At 36.9% G+C, this 18,874-nt stretch overlaps 1 protein-coding gene across 1 annotated transcript in view; it reads right to left on the bottom strand.

Annotated features, from left to right (window-relative positions):
* Positions 1-16,728, bottom strand: part of LOC6645285 — a 33,747-nt gene extending 17,019 nt beyond the window's left edge. Inside the window, exons 1-2 of the mRNA XM_002067934.4 lie at positions 16,133-16,728; positions 4,355-5,180 (exon numbers count right to left, since the gene is read on the bottom strand). Of these exons, the coding sequence (XP_002067970.3) occupies positions 4,355-5,139 (785 nt within the window). The 5' untranslated portion in view covers positions 5,140-5,180; positions 16,133-16,728. The remainder of the gene's footprint in view (positions 1-4,354; positions 5,181-16,132) is intronic.
* Between the last annotated feature and the right edge of the window lie 2,146 nt (positions 16,729-18,874).

Below are 18,874 nucleotides of genomic sequence, written 5' to 3'. Positions count from 1 at the left end.
TTTCACTTTGGAAAGCCAATGCCAAAATAAACTGCATGACATATTCAAGGGGAAAACCTTTTGGTTTCTTTTTTTGATATTTGAACTGTGAGTACAAAGTTCTCTTTTTCTATATCTTTTAGCTCAATGGTAATGACCCTGGAGAAAATGGGTCGATATATTAGAGTCTCTACTCAGTCGATTCAATTAAATCGAAAGTTGTATGTGAGTAGGTTTATTTTACATATTGTCAACATGCAATAGAGTTTTGCACGTGTACAGAAAAAAAGGTGTTTTGTTTTTTTTTTTTTTAAATAACTCCCACAAGTCATCTATGCATAAGACTTTATTTTCAGTTTTTTACCTAGTGCCTTCTCAAGAAAAACTCATTAAGCATGCTGTAGGTTGCGGCTGCTTCTGCCTGGGCCAAGGTTTACCCTTGTCTGACTCCAACTCCAACTCCAACTCCTCTGTTGGCTGCAGAGATGGGCATGACTTGGACTTGAGATAAGGCATGAGAGAGCATGAAGGCGGGAGGCGGGTTCTTAAAGGCACGCGTAGGCGTAACCATTGAGCACAATACTTTACGGTGCAAAATGTTAACGAATTTTCACAGGCCTCAGCCGCATTCTAAGTGGAGTTTTCCAAGCACATTCGTCACTCACGGTCCACCGTTGCCGCAGTCAACCAGCCAGTCAGCTAGCTAGCTAGGCAGTGGGAGCCCCCATGCCCCATGTACGTAATTATCGCTGAGTCGACTCCAAGTTGCCTTCAATTGTTGACAAGCAATTTGCAGGCGGCTCCACTACTACCAACTCTGACTCCAAACTGCAACTCCATCCAGCTGTAGATTTGGTTTCGCTATAAGCTTTGAGTTTTGGAGGCTCAGCTGCTCTTGCCGGCTGTCTGGCTGGTGGATATTGAGAATTGGATATTGGTAGGGTCACAAAGTTTCTTAAAGTGCACATAACTCTTTTTGTGGCCGTTGTCTCATTTGATTGTCTATTTGCCAATTGTTGTTGCATTTTTTGTTGTTTTGCTTGCTAGTTTGAATTTGTAGCTTGTAACTGATTGAAGTCAAGGCCCTGCTTTGTTTTCAATATTTATTTCTTTCATGTATTTGCGATGGAATTATGAGATTGCAACTACCATAGATAGATAGATAGATAGTTGACTCTGCATACAAGTGGCCTTTACAATTTCAATTTTTTGACTTGGGCCCAAACTAGCGCTGGGACCGCTTTGCTAGGGTACAAGTGTCGAATGCTGCAGGCGGTAGCGCCGCCCACCAAAAGGCAGATCTTTAATCAACACCTCCAAATGGACAGGCGGCAACAACCTCTAGATGTGGTCACTTATAACAGCCAACGCAGAATGCATAATTAATTCATTAGCTCTCAGCTTGTAGATCTGTGACGCAATCAAATGGCCGAGGTATAGCCAAATGTAAACGCAAATCAAAAGCCAATCCAAAAACAGACATCAATCAATTGTCAGTTCCAACAACATTGCAAACAACAACAGCGGCACCAACAGCAACAAATTTGCCCCACAACATGCACAGGAATATGAACAGGATAGGACGGACAAGCCGACAGACAGACAGACAGACAGACAGACGAAATTGAAATCATCAACAGAAGCGCGCAATGCAGTCGTGTACAGTGGTTCCAAAACCAAATTTTCTTGTTTAACAACAAATATATGATCAACATTTGATCATTTACGTATTGATTTGAATACACACTGCCAACTAAGAGATAGCCAAGATCAGTTGAAGAGATACTTTGAGAGACCTCTCTTATGAAGATTGGATCAGACCAATTTAGGTTTAGAAAAACTTTGTCTAGTTGTTTACATTTTCTTTTAGTCAATTTATGGAAGAATCTAGTACTACTTTCCGGTTCTAGTTGCTGATAAAAACGACTTTTCATTTTCCCAATGTATTTCAAATTCCCTTAGAGACCACCTTCAGGCGATTTCAAATAAACAAATCATATTTGAAAATTCTTCTATATAGAAACTCTAGAATTCTGTTTATAATTTCAAGTCTCAACATTTATTGAATTAGAGATGAGATCGATTTTCGAAAATACAAAAGTATGGTAGATGACAATTATAGATATAAAATGCAATATGATTGATGATGCAACTAGCTTTTTAACTAGAACAGTTGTCAGGAATTAAATGAGAATGCATTATTCGACCCACTGTGGAAAGGCGGGAATGGACACACTTCACTTTTATCTGCAAATCGGCGCGTATGACGCTGATTAACACCGGGCTCAAGTTGCAGCTCTCGGCCAAAAGCCTCACTGCCTCACCACCTGCCTGCTTGCCTGGCAATTGCAATTGAAACGTTGCACTAGCCATTAGCTAGGCCCAGGTCTAAGCCCAGGCCAGCAACTTGCAACTTGCAAATGCAGCGTGTGAATATCTATGATGGTGATGGTGACGGTGATGGAGATGGAAATGGCGATGGCGATGGCGATGGAGATGGAGACGGGCCTGCCAGGCCATATGAGAAGTCATTTTCATATGCAACTGTTGCAACTGTTTTGTTGGCGTTGCACGTGCAACGCTTAAATAAATAGAAATAAAAGATGTAAATGGCAGAGAGAGAGAGAGACTCAATATTGGCACAGTGGGGAAAAAAGGCAGCTTATTTGCCAATAAAACTGTTAAGAAATCCATAAATATGTTCAAATTCAACATAAATGAATGCCGGCAATCGGAGGTGATCAAAAGTAATTACAAAAATTATTACTCATATTCATTATGACTTCAGTTTTGACATCAATGTGTACCAATCAATTTGTGGACCACTGTGCTAATTCAACTAAATTATGACTGATGATATGCCTTTAGCCGCTGTTTTGGTATAGTTGTTGCCTTGTGGCACTTTTTTTTTTGGCACTTGGAGCATAAATCAAAATGTGTCATAATTTGCAGTAACCTGCAAACAGCAGCAGCAGCAATTGCTGTGAGTACCATACTTTGATATTGCGTATACGCAGCATGGCCACTTGCCTTGTCTTTCTCTCTCTCTGTCTCTCTCTACCACTTCTGTCGCTCTGTCTGGTTTGATTTGGCATGCCGTTTTGCCCTTAAGTAGACACACATTAATTCCAATTAGAAGACTTCAACACTGGCAATTGAAAAGTCGTTAAAGTTCATTACCTTAAAGCGACGACAGCAACAGCAATGGCAACAACAACGAGAGCAGCAACATTTCAATGCCATTGCAATAATCTTGGTTAGAAAATCAAAGACACGACACAAAGAGACACAACAAGATATCGGACATTATGGACAATGGACAACATGGACATCCACTTCGATTTCAGTCAGCTTGCTTAATGTTACATTTAAGGAGCCAAGCCAACAATTGCAATTGTTTTGTTACAAGTGCTCATTGATTTGTTGCAATTGACACAGCGACAATTGAAACTCAAGACTTCATGGAAGTTGCCCATCCGGCAATATATAGCCTTGAGGCTAATTTTCAGTTTTCAGTTGGCCTGGCATTTGATAGCGACTAACAAACGATCAGACAGACAGACAGATAGAGACAATGACTGTGAAACAGAGGAAGGGGTCAAAATAGTCAGCTGCCTGCTTGCCTTACTGCCTGGCTGCCTGAGATTGGGATGCTATTTGGAATGACATTGAAAACTCGGCATGTCATAATATTCCAAATAATTTATGAGCGATAAGATAAGCCTCGCTTAGCATAGCATATGCATGCGGATGGTCGATTGGTCGGTCGGTCGGTCGGTCGGTTGGTTGGTCGGACAACAGTTCGTTGGCCAAAAGGTAAACTAGCAGCGACAGCTTTTTGTTTAATTTATTGTTGCATGGTCGCTCAACCTTGAACCGCGTCTGATAAATGCAATCGGACACGCCCTAAAACCCAAATCCAGTTACGCTTAAAGTTCAACAAATAATAAGTATAATATATATGTACATATGTATGTATGTATATGTACACATATGTACACATAAAGATGGGTGTGGTAGTTAGTGGATGGAAAATCATTATTCTTATAATCTTCCCAGATGAACTTGAAACGACAAACAAGGACTATTTAAACAAAACAAAAAAAGGGAAGACTCTTCAATGAATTGCTTGAGGTGATCAAGGTTAAGATTAAACAATAAATTTTTATTATTTTATAGAAGATCGAAAATTGATTTATTATATCCAAGAGATAAAATAATATCCAAGAAGTTAATAGATTTTAGATTTTGAATGAGATGTATAAATTAAAATGCACTTGGAGAGTCGTTGTGTCAGACTAGTAATCTTTTCAAAAAAAAAACCTGCGAAGACTTTTTCCAATTTGAAGAATATATTTAAAAATGTTCAACTTACCTTTCCATTTCCTTGGGATCTGTGGGATAATTGCGTCCAATGGTATTCGTCTCGTAAGGATCTTCTGTGACGGAAGTTGGTGCTGTTGTCGTATAGCTATAGCCACGTCTGGCCGGCACCAGAGGCGGAACCGTGCCCATGCTGCCCAAACCCGGCGAGGCAGAGCGACGATTCAGATTCGGTGGCGGGGCTGTTGTTGTGGTAGTCCCAGCCGGATAATAGTCATAGCCACGTCCCCTGCCATGAACTCCAATGAACTCTACATCCTGAGTGTTATCCTCACCCTTGCCAGCCTGCGTTGAGGATGTCGATGGCACTGGCGGTGGCGGTGGTCCATAGGTATTGGTGTATACATTATAGGTATTGTAGTCCCATTCGTTGGGACGGGCTCCCTGATGATGGAGTCGATGTGTCACCACCCCCTTGTTGTAGGACCCCTGTGGATGAAGACGACGCAGACGTGTCACCTCAGTCGATCGGGGAGGTGGCATTGTCACACCTGGCAGCAATTCTGCATCGGCCTTGGCATTGTGTTGAACCATTTTACGCGAATGCGGCACACTCGCATGATGACGCTGCCGATGGCCATGGCCACGTCCATGTCCATGAGTTCTAGCATTGGAATTGGTACTCGAATTGGTATTGGTATTGGTATTACTATTGCTACTGCTACTTCTACTACTACTACTACTACTACTACTCGTTTGGCCACCTAATACCTCTGTGAGTAGCAGCAGCAGAAGCAACATGTAGCTAAATTGTAAGTTCTTGTGTGTCATCTTCATCTTGGCGGTGGGATGAACTCTCGATTATTGTCAATGTGGAACTGCAAAAACAAAAAAGGGGAAGGATGCAAATGTTATGTCTTTATTAAGCGCCAAATCAAGTTGTATCTCCCAGCCATTCACTTTCATTCGTCCGTAAACTCATTCAAATTCCTAGTCATTTTGCACGCTTCACTTAATATAAGCAACAAGGCGGATCCAAACGAATTCTCGTTGTCAGAATTCTCGCCTGGATTGACTGGCCGGACTGTCGGCCTGTGGACTGACTATGTGGATCCTCTCGCTCATTAAGTATTCCTTTGTCTTGCCAAGCCGACCTGTCCATCATCTTGGTTCGGTTTCTGGTACAGAGTGTGTATGTGCTTGCTATTGCATTGAGTGCGTACAATCGAAAGGTAGCATAAATTTAACAAAATTTATCTTGACCCAAGAGAATACTATATACCCTTACAAAATAAAAATGAAATTCCTCTATACATTCTCCTTTCAATATTGCATTGCATATAGAGGAGTTCATTTATTCTGAATCTTTATTCCCATTGTGTCTGCAATTAATCTTCGAGATATAATAATGAACTTTTCATCATTTCTTTTTTTTTTTTTTGTTTATGAGTTTTTCCTTTCACTTGGTAAATTATTCAAGTGTATACATATATGTATCTATATATACGACATCTGTCAACACGGACCAGTACTGCGACGTAAAAGGCACTGGCAAAATGAACCTATATATACAATATGCTTTTTGAATACCCTTTTGGACAAATATTGAAAAATTTCTAGGTCATGATCCAAGAAAAATCTATTGTGTTCGTAAAGAAAACTTTGTGGATTTTTTGTGAATTTTAAGCAAACTTCTCTTGTCTATAAGATCCAAGAGGGTTTTCTTTTTATGATAGAGTAGCATGCCCTATCTGATAGTAGGTAGAGAAGTTGTTGATTTTGTTGATGGGGCCATTGCTTTTCATGGTCGAGTGGCAGCAGCGGAGCTTCCAAGTTCAAAATAATTTCGACCTGAGATCGGGAGACAAAGGCAATTTGTACAACACGACGGTGTGGCCAGAGTGATTATTATTATTATTATTCTTATTATTTTTATTATTTGTTACTGTTGTTATTGTCGTTCTTATTGTTGTTGTTGTTGTTATTGTTGTTGCTGCCTCAGTTAACAGTTAACCAAAAGTAAAATAAGCAACAAAATGAAATGATAAACAACCAAATTTAAAGCAAAAGTCAAAAACGTAGCCGGAAGCAATGCTTTTGTTTTCGCTTTAAACATTTCTCAACAAAAATTTCACGCAGTTGGCGCATCATTTGTCAACATCTTTGCCCCATTCCAACCTCCCGGAATCCGTTAACCCCCGAACCCGTCGATCCTCCAACCCCCTCCCCATTTCACCAAGACAATTATTGCAATTGCTCTCAGTTAGCTTATTAATATTCATTGCCCGTCTTGGAGTCATCGCCATCGTCTGCCATCATTTCAAATTTATGATTCTGCTCATTAAAGTTGGCCTAACACATGTAGTCGAGTCCACAAAAGCCAATTCGACCCCATCCAAACCGTTTCATTACAATCATATCCCACCACCAATTACAAAAAATATTGCAATTGAATTTGAACTCATACACCAAAAAAACGAAAAAATTAAAATTGAAATTAAAATGAAACAGTTCGAATTGCTGGTTGATGAGCATTAGCAACGCTAATTAAAAAAAAAAAAAAAATCGGACAGCAAGAAAGAGAAAAAGAAAAGGGAGAAGGACAGATCGACAATATTGGGGATTGTGAAAGAAGACGAGAGCGACAGAGAGAGAGAGAGAGAGAGAGAGAGAGAGAGAGAGAGAGAGAGAGAGAGAGATGTAGCGAAAGAGATGGGAACCCTTTCGAATGGATCCAAGTGAAGACCCATCAGGTGCGGCCTTTAAGCCGCTTAGCTTAGTAAGTGAAACCCTGAAAAGGATTGGACTGCCATCGTCAGACAAGCCATCCATCCCATCTTTTTTTCCTCACCCCCTCAATTCCCAGACATTTCAGTTGTCATAACTTTGAAAGTTCCAAGAAATGCAAAAACCACAAAAATATAAAAATACAATAAAAGAGGTTATCGGGCGCCGCACTGTGACCGGGGAATTGTACACTGAATTAAATCAAAGAAAAATTTGGATTGGAATCAATGAATGTTTTGCTTATATATTTTGCCAAGATATTAAAATTGACTATTAACTTTGATTTCGGTAAATCTCTGACGGAGTCTAAAATTCATATTGCAAATAAATAAATTACAATCCAAATTATTTTTTTAGAACCGCAACTACTAAAGGATAAAAAAGGACTATAAAAATGAACTTTACTTGTTTTTTTAAATAAGTTTAAAAAATATAAGTGAAACACACGAAGAAAATGGTCAAAATTATTGTTAATTAATCTTATTTTTAAATACTTGTTCAAGTAATGACAAAATTTCTCATAAAATAAACTGCATATTGAATAAAATGGATTATTTTGAAAGTAATTTATATTTCTGAAATATATTATTTCGTTGCAATTTTTTTGTCAAAACGTTTTTCTCAAAGTTGTTTAAGTCAAAAATGATCTTGTTTTTTCTAAAAAATATCAAAGAAGCTTACTTTGGCTACGCCAAAGTTTATAATACCCTTTTAGTGGAAATCATTTAAAAATTTTTACTCCTTCTTTAAGTTTTAATGATTGAATTCGGTTCCTTAATTATTTTTAAAATGATTTTTCTATATTAAGATGAGACATTTTTAACGGGGCCTTATTTAAAAAGATTGTTTTATATTTTTATTAAAAATAAGAAATGAATCCTGGCAGCTAAATGTTATATGCAGATATAGCTATCTAATTGAGGACGTGAAGTTGATTCGCACAGACGGTTGACGATGGCTATATCGATTATATATATATTAGAATATGGAATAATATATATATATCGAAATATTAGAACCAACATCTATTAACAATTTTTGTGAAAAAAAAAAATAAAAGTCAATTTTCTTAACCTCTTGTATTATGTTTTGAGACCACTGTGCAGTGATTTAATCAAAACTGCAGACATTAAATAAGAGCAACATTCACAATCAGAAGTTAAAGTTTCTAAAACAGAGAGAGAGAGAGTGAGAGAGGGGGGTATGGACGATGAGAAAGAAAGAACCAACCGACACTTTTATTCCATTGAAATCTAAGCGATTCAAAGTCGCGTTGACAACTTCACCTTGACCTTGCTGAGTTGCCAAAAACGGTCAGGCCAAAGATAAATCAATCGAAACGGCGAAACAGCCCACAACACAACCTGGCTCCGGCTTAAAATTATCCGAAATATTTTGATATATTTCTAATTAATAGCTCGGCATTCGCTTTTAAAGTTTTTCGTTTTGTTTTGTTTTTGAACACACACAATATATGTATAGACATACATACATATATAAATCAACTTTTGAGTCCGACAACGATTGCGGTTGCATTTTAGCTAGAAATTTATGCAAAGGCTGACGTCAATTTCTGGAGAAGGTACATACATACATCCACATTCATGATCCATTCCCTATGCGAGTGTATGTGTGGGTTGAGGAAATTAGTGTACATGTATGTGTGTGTGTATGTGTGTATGTGTGTTAAATGTTATTGATTTGTTTTCCCAGCACATAAATCACATGTTAAATACAGCATGGAAATGGGATAGAGGCGTGGACAGCAATGGCAGGCAGCATCATCATCAAATATCTATAGTCAGTTTCAGTTTTTGTCTCCGTCTCCCTTTTGGTCTCAGCATGAAAATGTCAACTTTATTTTTGTCAGACTGACAGACGGAAGAAACTGTGGGTGTCCCATGGACCATGAAAACACGGACAGCAGCAACATCAGCACCAGCTATGTTGGAGGAGCAGCATGTTCCTGTTGTTGTTGTTGTTGTTGTTGTTACTGTGTGCTGACCCAGACATGAGCTATGGCCAATGAATCACAAAAGATGCGAGAAACAGACCAAAATATATATATATATGTGTATAGATCATAGAAGCTAAATACAGTAAACACTCGACAAGGAAAATGTCAAATGAAGTAACTTTAAAAAAAAGTCTCTATTAATTAAAACTAAAATAGTTAATTGAAAAAGACTGAAAATTAATCTACCATTGACATCTTTTAAACTATTTTAATTATTTGATATTATGTACAACTTATTAAATTGCCATTAAAATGTACATATGTTCTTCATATATTTTCTCTATATGCTTAAATCATCTGCAATATATGTATGGATAGGCCTTCTAACAATATATCTACATTGTCTCACCTGACCACGACGTGTCGTTAGTCAGATATTTTCCGGGCCATGAATAATCCAAATCATTTTTGTGTTACTCAATTAATCATGCCAAAAAGATTGTGACTAAATCAGTGCATTAAAACAAATTGTAATTACAATTACTTAATTAACACAAGCATTATTTTGTTTTTGTTTTTTGTTTTTGAAAAATTTACAAAAACACATTATACAAGTATACAGATTTTCATTGTGTATATTTTGTCTGATCGAATCTGTTTACACATTTTGCCGTGATTCTCTTGTAAATTTTAATAACAACTCCGATTTTTTTTTTTGGTTGTGTTCGTTTTTCGTTTCATTGTTATTTAATGTAAGAGCTTTCCTTCTCGATGCGTTGCCATTTAAATGTTAATTAAATGCCTGAACTGCCTCGAATTGTATTCATCTGAAGAATACGATAATCAAGAAGAAGAGCAGCAGCGAGAAGAAGAAAGGGCCTGCTTTGGGCTTTGGCGTTTTGTGCAATTGAAACAGCTGCCACTTTAGCATGCGTTTTTATTTATGTTTTTGTGTAATCCACCAGTTCACAATATCCCCCACTCCCACCCCCACCACTACCCTTTCTCATTCTGCCTTCTGCCTTCTGTACCGCCACTCCTTCAGTTCTTATAATGATATAAACTAAGAGCTTAACGCCGCGTCTGCAATTCACTGAAAATGTTTGGTAACTTATGCGCCCAGCATTTTTATGGCAAGTTGAAAATTAATTTTTGGTTCAACTTTTCTTGTTTCTTTCTGTGAGTTTGTGCAAACAAAATTTCAGCGCCGCTTTCATTAACATACAGACAGATAGACAGACAGACATACAGTCAGTCAGACGAATGGATTGGTGGATGGGTGGATGGGTGGATCGCTGTTAATAGCAACAGAGATGAGCTGTAAAATGTTTTAGATCTCCACCGATCCTGGGGGCATGCATATCATTCACAAGCAATCAGAACCACCACCACCAGCTTTTAGTTCGCACCTTGTGTTGGAGCAACTAGACCACCCAAACCAAAATTACCCATCCGCCTAGTCATCCAGTCGCCAACTAGCATATTTCTGGAGTTCAATAACCCTAAAAGCTAAAATGCCATCAAGTCATATCGGATATATCTGTATCCGTATCTTAATCTTATCTCTCTTACTTTCTGACAATTGGCCAAATATTTGCTTTAACTTACACATTCTTCAATTTTTTTCATTGCCTTTTTACCAACATCTTCAACTTCATCTTTATCGTGATCAGCATTATCTGCTTCTCGCTTGTTGACTTCATCGAATTCCCACGATCAATATATATGTGCCAAGTTACAAAATATTTTGAATTTCATTGCCACCAATTTGTAATAGTTTTGGACTCACATTCAACTCTTATTTCATTATCATGCCAACATTATTTTCTGTGCTGTGGCTGCTTTTTATACCCTTGCAAAAAGGGTATATTAATTTTGGTCAAAAGTGTGCAACGCATAGAAGGAAGCATCTCCGACCATATAAAGTATATATATTCTTGATCAGCACGACGAGACGAGTTCAAATAGCCATGTCCGTCCGTCCGTCCGTCCGTCCGTCCGTCCGTCCGTCTGTCCGTCTGTCTGGATCAACGCAAACTCCTCCTAGACCGTAAGAGCTACAGAGCTGAAATTTTGCATGTAGGCTTGTATATACTGCAGGCGTTGTATATCTCGGATTCAGCCGGATCGGATCACTATATCATATAGCTCCCATACAAATGGCAAAGTCACGAACAGTGACTTTTCTTAATAACTTCGTTATTTTCTGAGCTATTGTCGTGAATTTTAATATTGGTGAGTTAATTACACATATAAACGACTATGCCAAATTTGATCAAGATCGGATGACTATATCATATAGCTCCCATAGGAACGATCTTTCGAAAACAGTGACTTTGGTGAATAACTTCGTTACTTTTGACGCGATGGCTTTCAAATTAAACATTTGTTAGTTTAATATATCTGTTAATGATTGTGCCAAATTTGATAAGGATCGGGTAACTATATCATATAGCTCCCATAGGAACGATCGGTGGAAAACAGTGACTTTGATCAATAACTCCGTTATTTCCTATGTAGGCCGTTCTTTCGCAAACCTTAGCCTTTTTAGCTTAAACGTTTTTCCACTTTTGATGGCTATAGGTAAGGAAAGAGTTACCAAAAATGTTGCAAGGGTATACAAACTTTGACGCGGTCGAAGTTAGCCCCGACCCTCTGGTTTTTGTTGTTTTGTCTTTCTGATTAGTGTAGCGAGCGAGAGAGAGAGATGGAGAAAGACGACTTTGTCTTTAATATGCAAAATCATGACACATAGCTAGCCGGGACGTTCCGTTTGTATCTCGTTTACTTTGACGTTTGCACATTTTTATTTAATTTTATGTTTTTTGCCTTCTCTCTTTGGCATGTTGTTGTTTTTTTTTCTTTTAACAAGATCAACAAACTGACTGCCTCTGGGATGGGTTCAGTATGTATGTGTATATATAGGGGAATCTGTCAATCTTTTCTTTAAAACAATACCCTATATATAGTTCATAGGAGAGCAATATTAAGTCTATAACAAGTTCAATGAACATCAATTTAAGTACTTAAGGATTAGGCGAGACTATGGTCAAGGAAAAAAAACTGCTAATTTGCTTAAAATGAATTTATTTACAGGGTATAGCCAATGCGTTATATAAAGAAGACGTTTTATATGAAACATGTTGTATTGTTTACACTTTACTTTACGTCCAATTAAAGGAATGTGTTTCAAGTCTTTCACTATGCCAATCTGCCTGATTTGTATTTTCTACGGTGTTTTATTTCATTTTTTCTTCTTTCTTCTCCATCTCTTTCATTTCTTTCAATTTCAAAGTCAAAAGAAAACTATGCATGTTTAACTTCGATATAGACAGTTTGACATTTTGGCACCCCAGCAACAACAACAACAATAACAACTACAACAAGAGCAAAAGACTCTTCACATTTCAACAAGTTCAAAGCTTCAATGCTGCAAAAATTTCATTTGAATAACAATTGCAAAATGGGGGGGGGGAAGAAAAAAAACTGAAAAAGTGAAAAAGAAACCCTCAGCCTACCTCCACCCACCACCACCACCTCCTTGGCAAACAGTCGTTGAAATTGTTTGGTATATGGTTGATGTTGTTGTCCAGTCTTTTGCTAATTGCTTTGCAGCTGAAAAGGGGCGTTGGTCACGCCCACGCGCATAGACTTGGCCAATAGCTCTCCATATAGTATGCATTAACTGCCAGCTCGAGTGTAGAGTCAAGCAAAAGTGTTGCCAGATTCAAGTTTAGATCGCTCCAATGGCGAAGCATACAAAGACTTTGTATATCTGCACAAACATACCTAGAAACATATGTATGTAAAGTACATAAAACGCAGTTACCGTTAGCTGCGTAATTTATGCAAATGACTTTGGTTAATTAGAAAACCAGAAGAAGTAAAAAAAAAAAACAAAACAAATTCCAAATAGGGTTGCAACCAACTTTGCCTGCCACGAACTTAAAATACCCTTCATGGCACTGGAAGATTCTAGGATAAAGTGTCCTCCTCTTATTTTCATTTCTGAATTAGAAACGATCTAATATCTTAAAAAGACTTTTTTGTGGGCAATTGTAATGAAAGCATGTAACGAAATCTGAAAATCATTATGCTAATGTCAAATTACATGCCATTTTGTATTAGTACATTGATAATGTACTTTAATGAAAAACAAAAAAAAAAGTACAACTAAAAAAATAGTCTTGAAAATGACGTTGAATCTGATATTGAAAATAACGAGCTCAATGCAATTTCAGCTAAAATTGTTGGCCAGAATTTTGAAATAGAAAGAAAACTAGGAAACTATTTTCTAGATAAAGATTCTAAGATCTTGGTTTTAAATTTCAATGAGATGTTAATTTTGTATTAAAACAATGTAAAAAAGTCTACAAAAACATATCAGATCTGTACGGAACTTCTACATCGTGTAAAGCGAGGTACTTTAAATGAAGTAAGTAAGTCGTCTCGCCGACTTATGTATACCATACACCAGTAAAGAAAATTGTAAAATTTATTAAGCAAAGGCATTTTCTCATGCTTTTTACAAGCATATCTGAGTATTTCGCTCACTCCAGCATCCGAGCACCCTAGCGCCCCCACCACCCAACGGCCAACTCCGGCCTTATGGAAAAACGTTTATATGCATGTCCGATTTTGATCAATGGTATTTTGCTGGATATTAGTATCAAATTTAAGTGTGCCAAATTTGATTGCATAAGGTACAAAAATACGGGAGATAATCGTTTTTTTTTTAAATTACGGGGGCGAAAGGGGGCGTGGAAAAATCTTTACACATACATAATGTGCGTATTTACTAAGCAAATATACATACCAAATGTGGTGTCTCTAGCTAGTATAGTTTTTAAGATAAACCCTTTTTTTAAATTGCGAGGGCGGAAAGGGGCGTGGCAAAAATTTGAAATAAACTTGATCACTCTACATACTACACTATTCTACATACCAAGTTTGGTGGCTCTAGCATTTAGAGTCTCCGAGATCTAGGTGTTCATAGGGACAGACGGACGGACAGACAGACGGACGGACGGACAAACGGACATGGCTAGATCGACTCGGCTGTTGATCCTGATCAAGAATATATATACATTTTATGGGGTCGGAGAAGCTTCCTTCTGCTTGTTACATACATTTTGGCGACTTTAATATACCATTTCACCCTATGGGTGTATGGTATAATAAAACATACAAAAATTGTGCAAGGCTCTAGTTTAGATTGATATTTTAGAAATGGAATTTGATTCTATTCATTTATTTTAGTTAGAGGGCCGGGCTATTTTTTTCTCCTTGCTAGTTTTTGTGTTACCCTTTTCTAACTTATAGGTACATATCAAGAGCAAAGCGAAATAAAGTTATCATCAGACTAGTTTGGTAATAATCACAGAAGAAAGAATCACGTTTTTTTCATGATATAGACGCTCGATCTTTTAAAAATTTATCTTAATTATTGATGAGTGTATTAAGGTAATGGAAATTAAATTTTATAACAATCGCTTAGGAAATAACAAAGTAATCAGTCTAAGCGTTTATTTGAACCATGGATTTTACGGAGCCTATATTATAATGAAAGTTTAAATATTAAGTTGATTGATAATACTGCACAATCCGGAATTATTGATTTAGTGATAATTTTCTATCGATTGATCCTTTGTGAGTTATTTGATATAGTGATTCGATCTAGCTCAATTTGAATTATAAATTTGTCTGCTCATGCCTAGTCAGAAGTTGAAACTCCCTATTAATGTAGTTCTCTTGTAATCTTTATGGCAATTAGGATAAACTAAGATATACTCGATCGTAAAAATAAAATCAATCCAACACGAACTTGCAATACACAATTATGATGGAGCAACTCTTTTCAAATTGATTAAGCTCTTTAAAAGTTAACTATTACTTTTTTATTTGATAAACTGTATTTGTAATAATGTCTTAACATGCAAATTTTCCAATGACAAGTTTTTTGAATGTATCACTATTCTACATATGAATCAATGGGTCGCCATAAGCACGATCGAATTGAGAACGTTCGTGCCCATGACACAAAATTTTTGGATCACACTTGAAAATAATCGTCAAATTTATTTTATTATTTTGTTTTTTTTTTTTTGCATTACCCTTACTTTGGAATGTGCAAAAACTTTACCGTTTCCTTCTGTTTATTTTTTTTTGTAAACTTTAAACTTTTAAAACTTGATACTATACAATAAATTGGAAATAAAATTATGTAAAGTCACGTATGATTCAATCGTACGACATTTACATGGCAAAAGTATTTGAAATGTCGGGATAATGCAAAACTTAATACTATTTTATGGGAATAGTATTTGACTTGATTTGTCCATTGACAATGTTATAATTCCCAACTAGAATTATAACTAAATGAATCAGACGAATTTTTTGACATTTTAATATTAATTCTCTTACGTTTGAAGCTGAAGTTTGTACTTTCATTAAAAGGAAATTCATTTCTAATGAAATCACTTCTGGGCTGACTTTTGTTGACTGTCATATAAGTCGGATTGTTCCTTGTAAATATTTATTGTGAATTCCTTTCTTGTTTTAAAAAAACACAAATAAGAAAGACACCTTTTCGATGGAATTCCCTTATTTATTTATTTTGTGTGGACATTTGTTTTGGCATTCATGTTTTCAACAATTTGTATAAAAGGTTTGCCTTAATTCTGTAAATCTGTCCAAAGTCAAGTTGCATTAATAAAGTGTTTTCCATATAGAATATGGTTACAAGGAAAAAGACTTTAGTTTAGTCCTAAGCAATGTAATCGATAGTCTTGGTTGGGTTCGATGATGGCGAGTCTCGCTGATTTGCATTAGTAAATGCAAATTGCAGTTAAGGCGCCACAAGTGGCATGTACGAATATACTATTACACCATATTCCATATTCCACCTCCCCCACACTCCCCTTCCCATATGCTATCACCCCCTACCTCAATGTTCAGTGACAACATAGATATGCATATGCGATTTTGAGCAAGATAAATGTACTAGGAAGTATTGGACCGTCAGTTGACACACATTCAATTCAATAAATAATTGCAATTAATTAAAAAGATTTGCATTTAACTCACAGTCTACAAAATAAATCCAATTGACCAGTCGAAGAGTTCTGTTTCTTTTTTTTGTTTACAAGTATATATGTAGATGAGAGTTCAGATTCGTTGCTATTGCGCTATGATAATCGCGGCCAGTGGCTGCTTATCCGTACGTATATGTATATAAGTAAATATATTACTTAACAAAAAAATATACAATAACAGAAAAAAAAGATGCTCGAACATAAATCAAAATACACAATTATGTCAAATTTGCAATCACAAACAATAAATTGAATTTCTTAGCTCCGACATTAAACAGATACGCGCGGCATTTGCCTTTTGCAATAAATTATACTATATACGATTATATGTTTGTAAAATAACAAAACAGCCAACAAAAAAAAAAAAAGAATCAATTACGAATGGACTTTTAATTAGCATATATATTTTTAAACATTTATTGGAGCGTGCTTGGGTTCGGGATTCTCTTTCTTTATTTTTTTTTTGTTTTGCGTTAGCAGCTTCCGTGTCCCGAACAAACAAAAATTACGTATTTCTCGTTGATGAGAAATATATATTCTGATATTGTCTAATGACGCGGCGGAGCTAACACAACCGATCGCTTAGAAGTCCCGAGACGAACTGGTAAACGCATTGCCTCTGCTTTTGCCTTTGCCGCAGCAGAAACGGCCGCAGCGACAACTGCAGCCGAAACCGAAAGTCCAGTTAGCGATCATTTCAAATGGTCAGTGATGGCTCGAATACGCAATAAAAATGGCTAAAATGCGAACAATTTTTATTTTCTTAGAATCCATCTGTTTCGATTTTGGTGTAATTTTTTCTTCAAAAAAGAAAACTAAATGTTTGTAATATTAATCAAATAAGAACAAAACTTAATTAAACTTACAAATAAAGAAGTAACTAAGTCATCGTACCTTAAACACAGGGGGATCTATGATTCCTTAAAGTATGCAATGGGCTGGAAAAGTATTCCCTATTTGCAAGAAATTTAAATTATTTGTAACTTAAAAATTGCCCACAAGCAAACATTGCATGTTGCTCTGAGAATTTTCTTTTCCACAGAATATTTTAAAACTTTTCTATATGTTTCAAAAAACGAATTGCTGGACTGCTTATAGCATACCTTTGGGGGCAAATTTCCCTCATTTCTCTCTGGTAAATCATTTAATGACCTTTAACCAGTGAAAAATTAAGGAATTCCTCGGGAAATTTTTCCAGTCCAATAATTATATTTTATTTTGTTAAAATTTACTAAAAACTGATTTGCTCTCTACCAAATTGAACACAAAGATAAGACATTGCTAGCTTAGGTAGGTATGGTCAGGGAAAGGCAGCTGCTCCACCCTAGAACGTCCAGTCTTATAAATTTTTGTAGGAGTTTACTTAATTCAATACTCAACTTCGTTAAATTTTCGTTTTGAATCATTTGGGAGATTGAGCTCTATTTGCCTTTTGTTTATAAAAAACTTACACAAAAAACTTATCTAATTGTTGCTGCTCCTGATTTGAAGCTTGGCCCTTGTGCTTTAAAAAATCGATTTTATCTGTTTTTTAAGTTTCTACATATACATAAGTCGCTTTTATATTGATTCTTATTCTATTGACATGAAATTCGGTATGACGATGGATATGGAAAACACTAATCAATATCGATATCACTTTTAGCCTTTTATTTTTTAAAGAAAAATTTGAAATTGAAATTTGCAATGAACTTTATCTGCGGCCATAACTCCCATTTGGATTGTAATGTTTTCAACAAATGAAGTGTTTGATGTTGATAAGAAATATATATATTTAAAGGGTCAAAAACCATTTTTGCCAGGGTTATAAGGTACAGGTTTTCAATTGGAAAATAGATGCGTTTAAATTTACAATTTGAAAGAATTCTTTCTCAGTGACATTGACCAGGGGAAAAAGCCGCTAAATTGCCAACACTGAGGGTCGGAATTCAAGCCGAACGTGTGCCAAGCACGACGATCTTGCTTACAAAATTGGGCAGTCGTAGCCGTAGAACAAGTTCGCTTTTTTCTTTCTTTCTTTTTTTTTTTTTTTTGTTGTGTTTTGTTCGATGACGATCTGTAGCTGTAGCTGTAGGAGGGAAAGTGTGTGGGGGGAGGGAAGAGTATGTGGCGGGATGGTGGCGGAGGTTAGGGCGTCTGCCCTCGGCTGGTCGTTGCCTGAGACAACAACTGAAGATGCAGATGGGTTGGGGCTATGGGTGGAGGGCATCTTACCAGCTGTTTTGTTTATACGGCGCGCCCCCGCAACGAAACTCCAAGCATATCTTGTATTTGCGGTTTATGCTTTTTATGGCCTGCTGCCGTTGCTGCTGCTGTTGCTCTTGCTGTTGCTGTTGTTTCTGTTGCTGATGGTGGCGAGTTGTGAAGTTAAATATTTGAACGCTGCTGGGCAGGCGGCAGTTTAGTGCATGGCTCGCTGATCTTTCACAGAGATGTCCATACAACAAGAACTTGTTTCAGTGGCCCTTGCCCATGTTTGGAGCGCTGTCATCATAAGCGGCAACGGTGGCTACTGCGTTGCCATTGCTGTTTGCTGCTGTTGCCATTTGCCATTACCATTGCACTGTATTGCCATTGCACATGTCAAAAGGATTAGGCCTAGGTACAACACCAGCGACAATAACACCAACAACAACACCAGCAAACCAAACTGAAACTGGTTGCGTTTTTAGACCCAAGCCTTAAGGCCAGGCCAGATCATAAATCGAATGATGTGCCAAGCATTTGGCAGCTG

The sequence above is a fragment of the Drosophila willistoni genome (genome assembly GCF_018902025.1).
Source record: "Drosophila willistoni isolate 14030-0811.24 chromosome XR unlocalized genomic scaffold, UCI_dwil_1.1 Seg143, whole genome shotgun sequence".
Lineage (NCBI taxonomy): Eukaryota > Metazoa > Arthropoda > Insecta > Diptera > Drosophilidae > Drosophila > Drosophila willistoni.
Note: the sequence above shows the minus strand (reverse complement) of the source record. Positions and strands in the feature narration are given on the sequence as shown.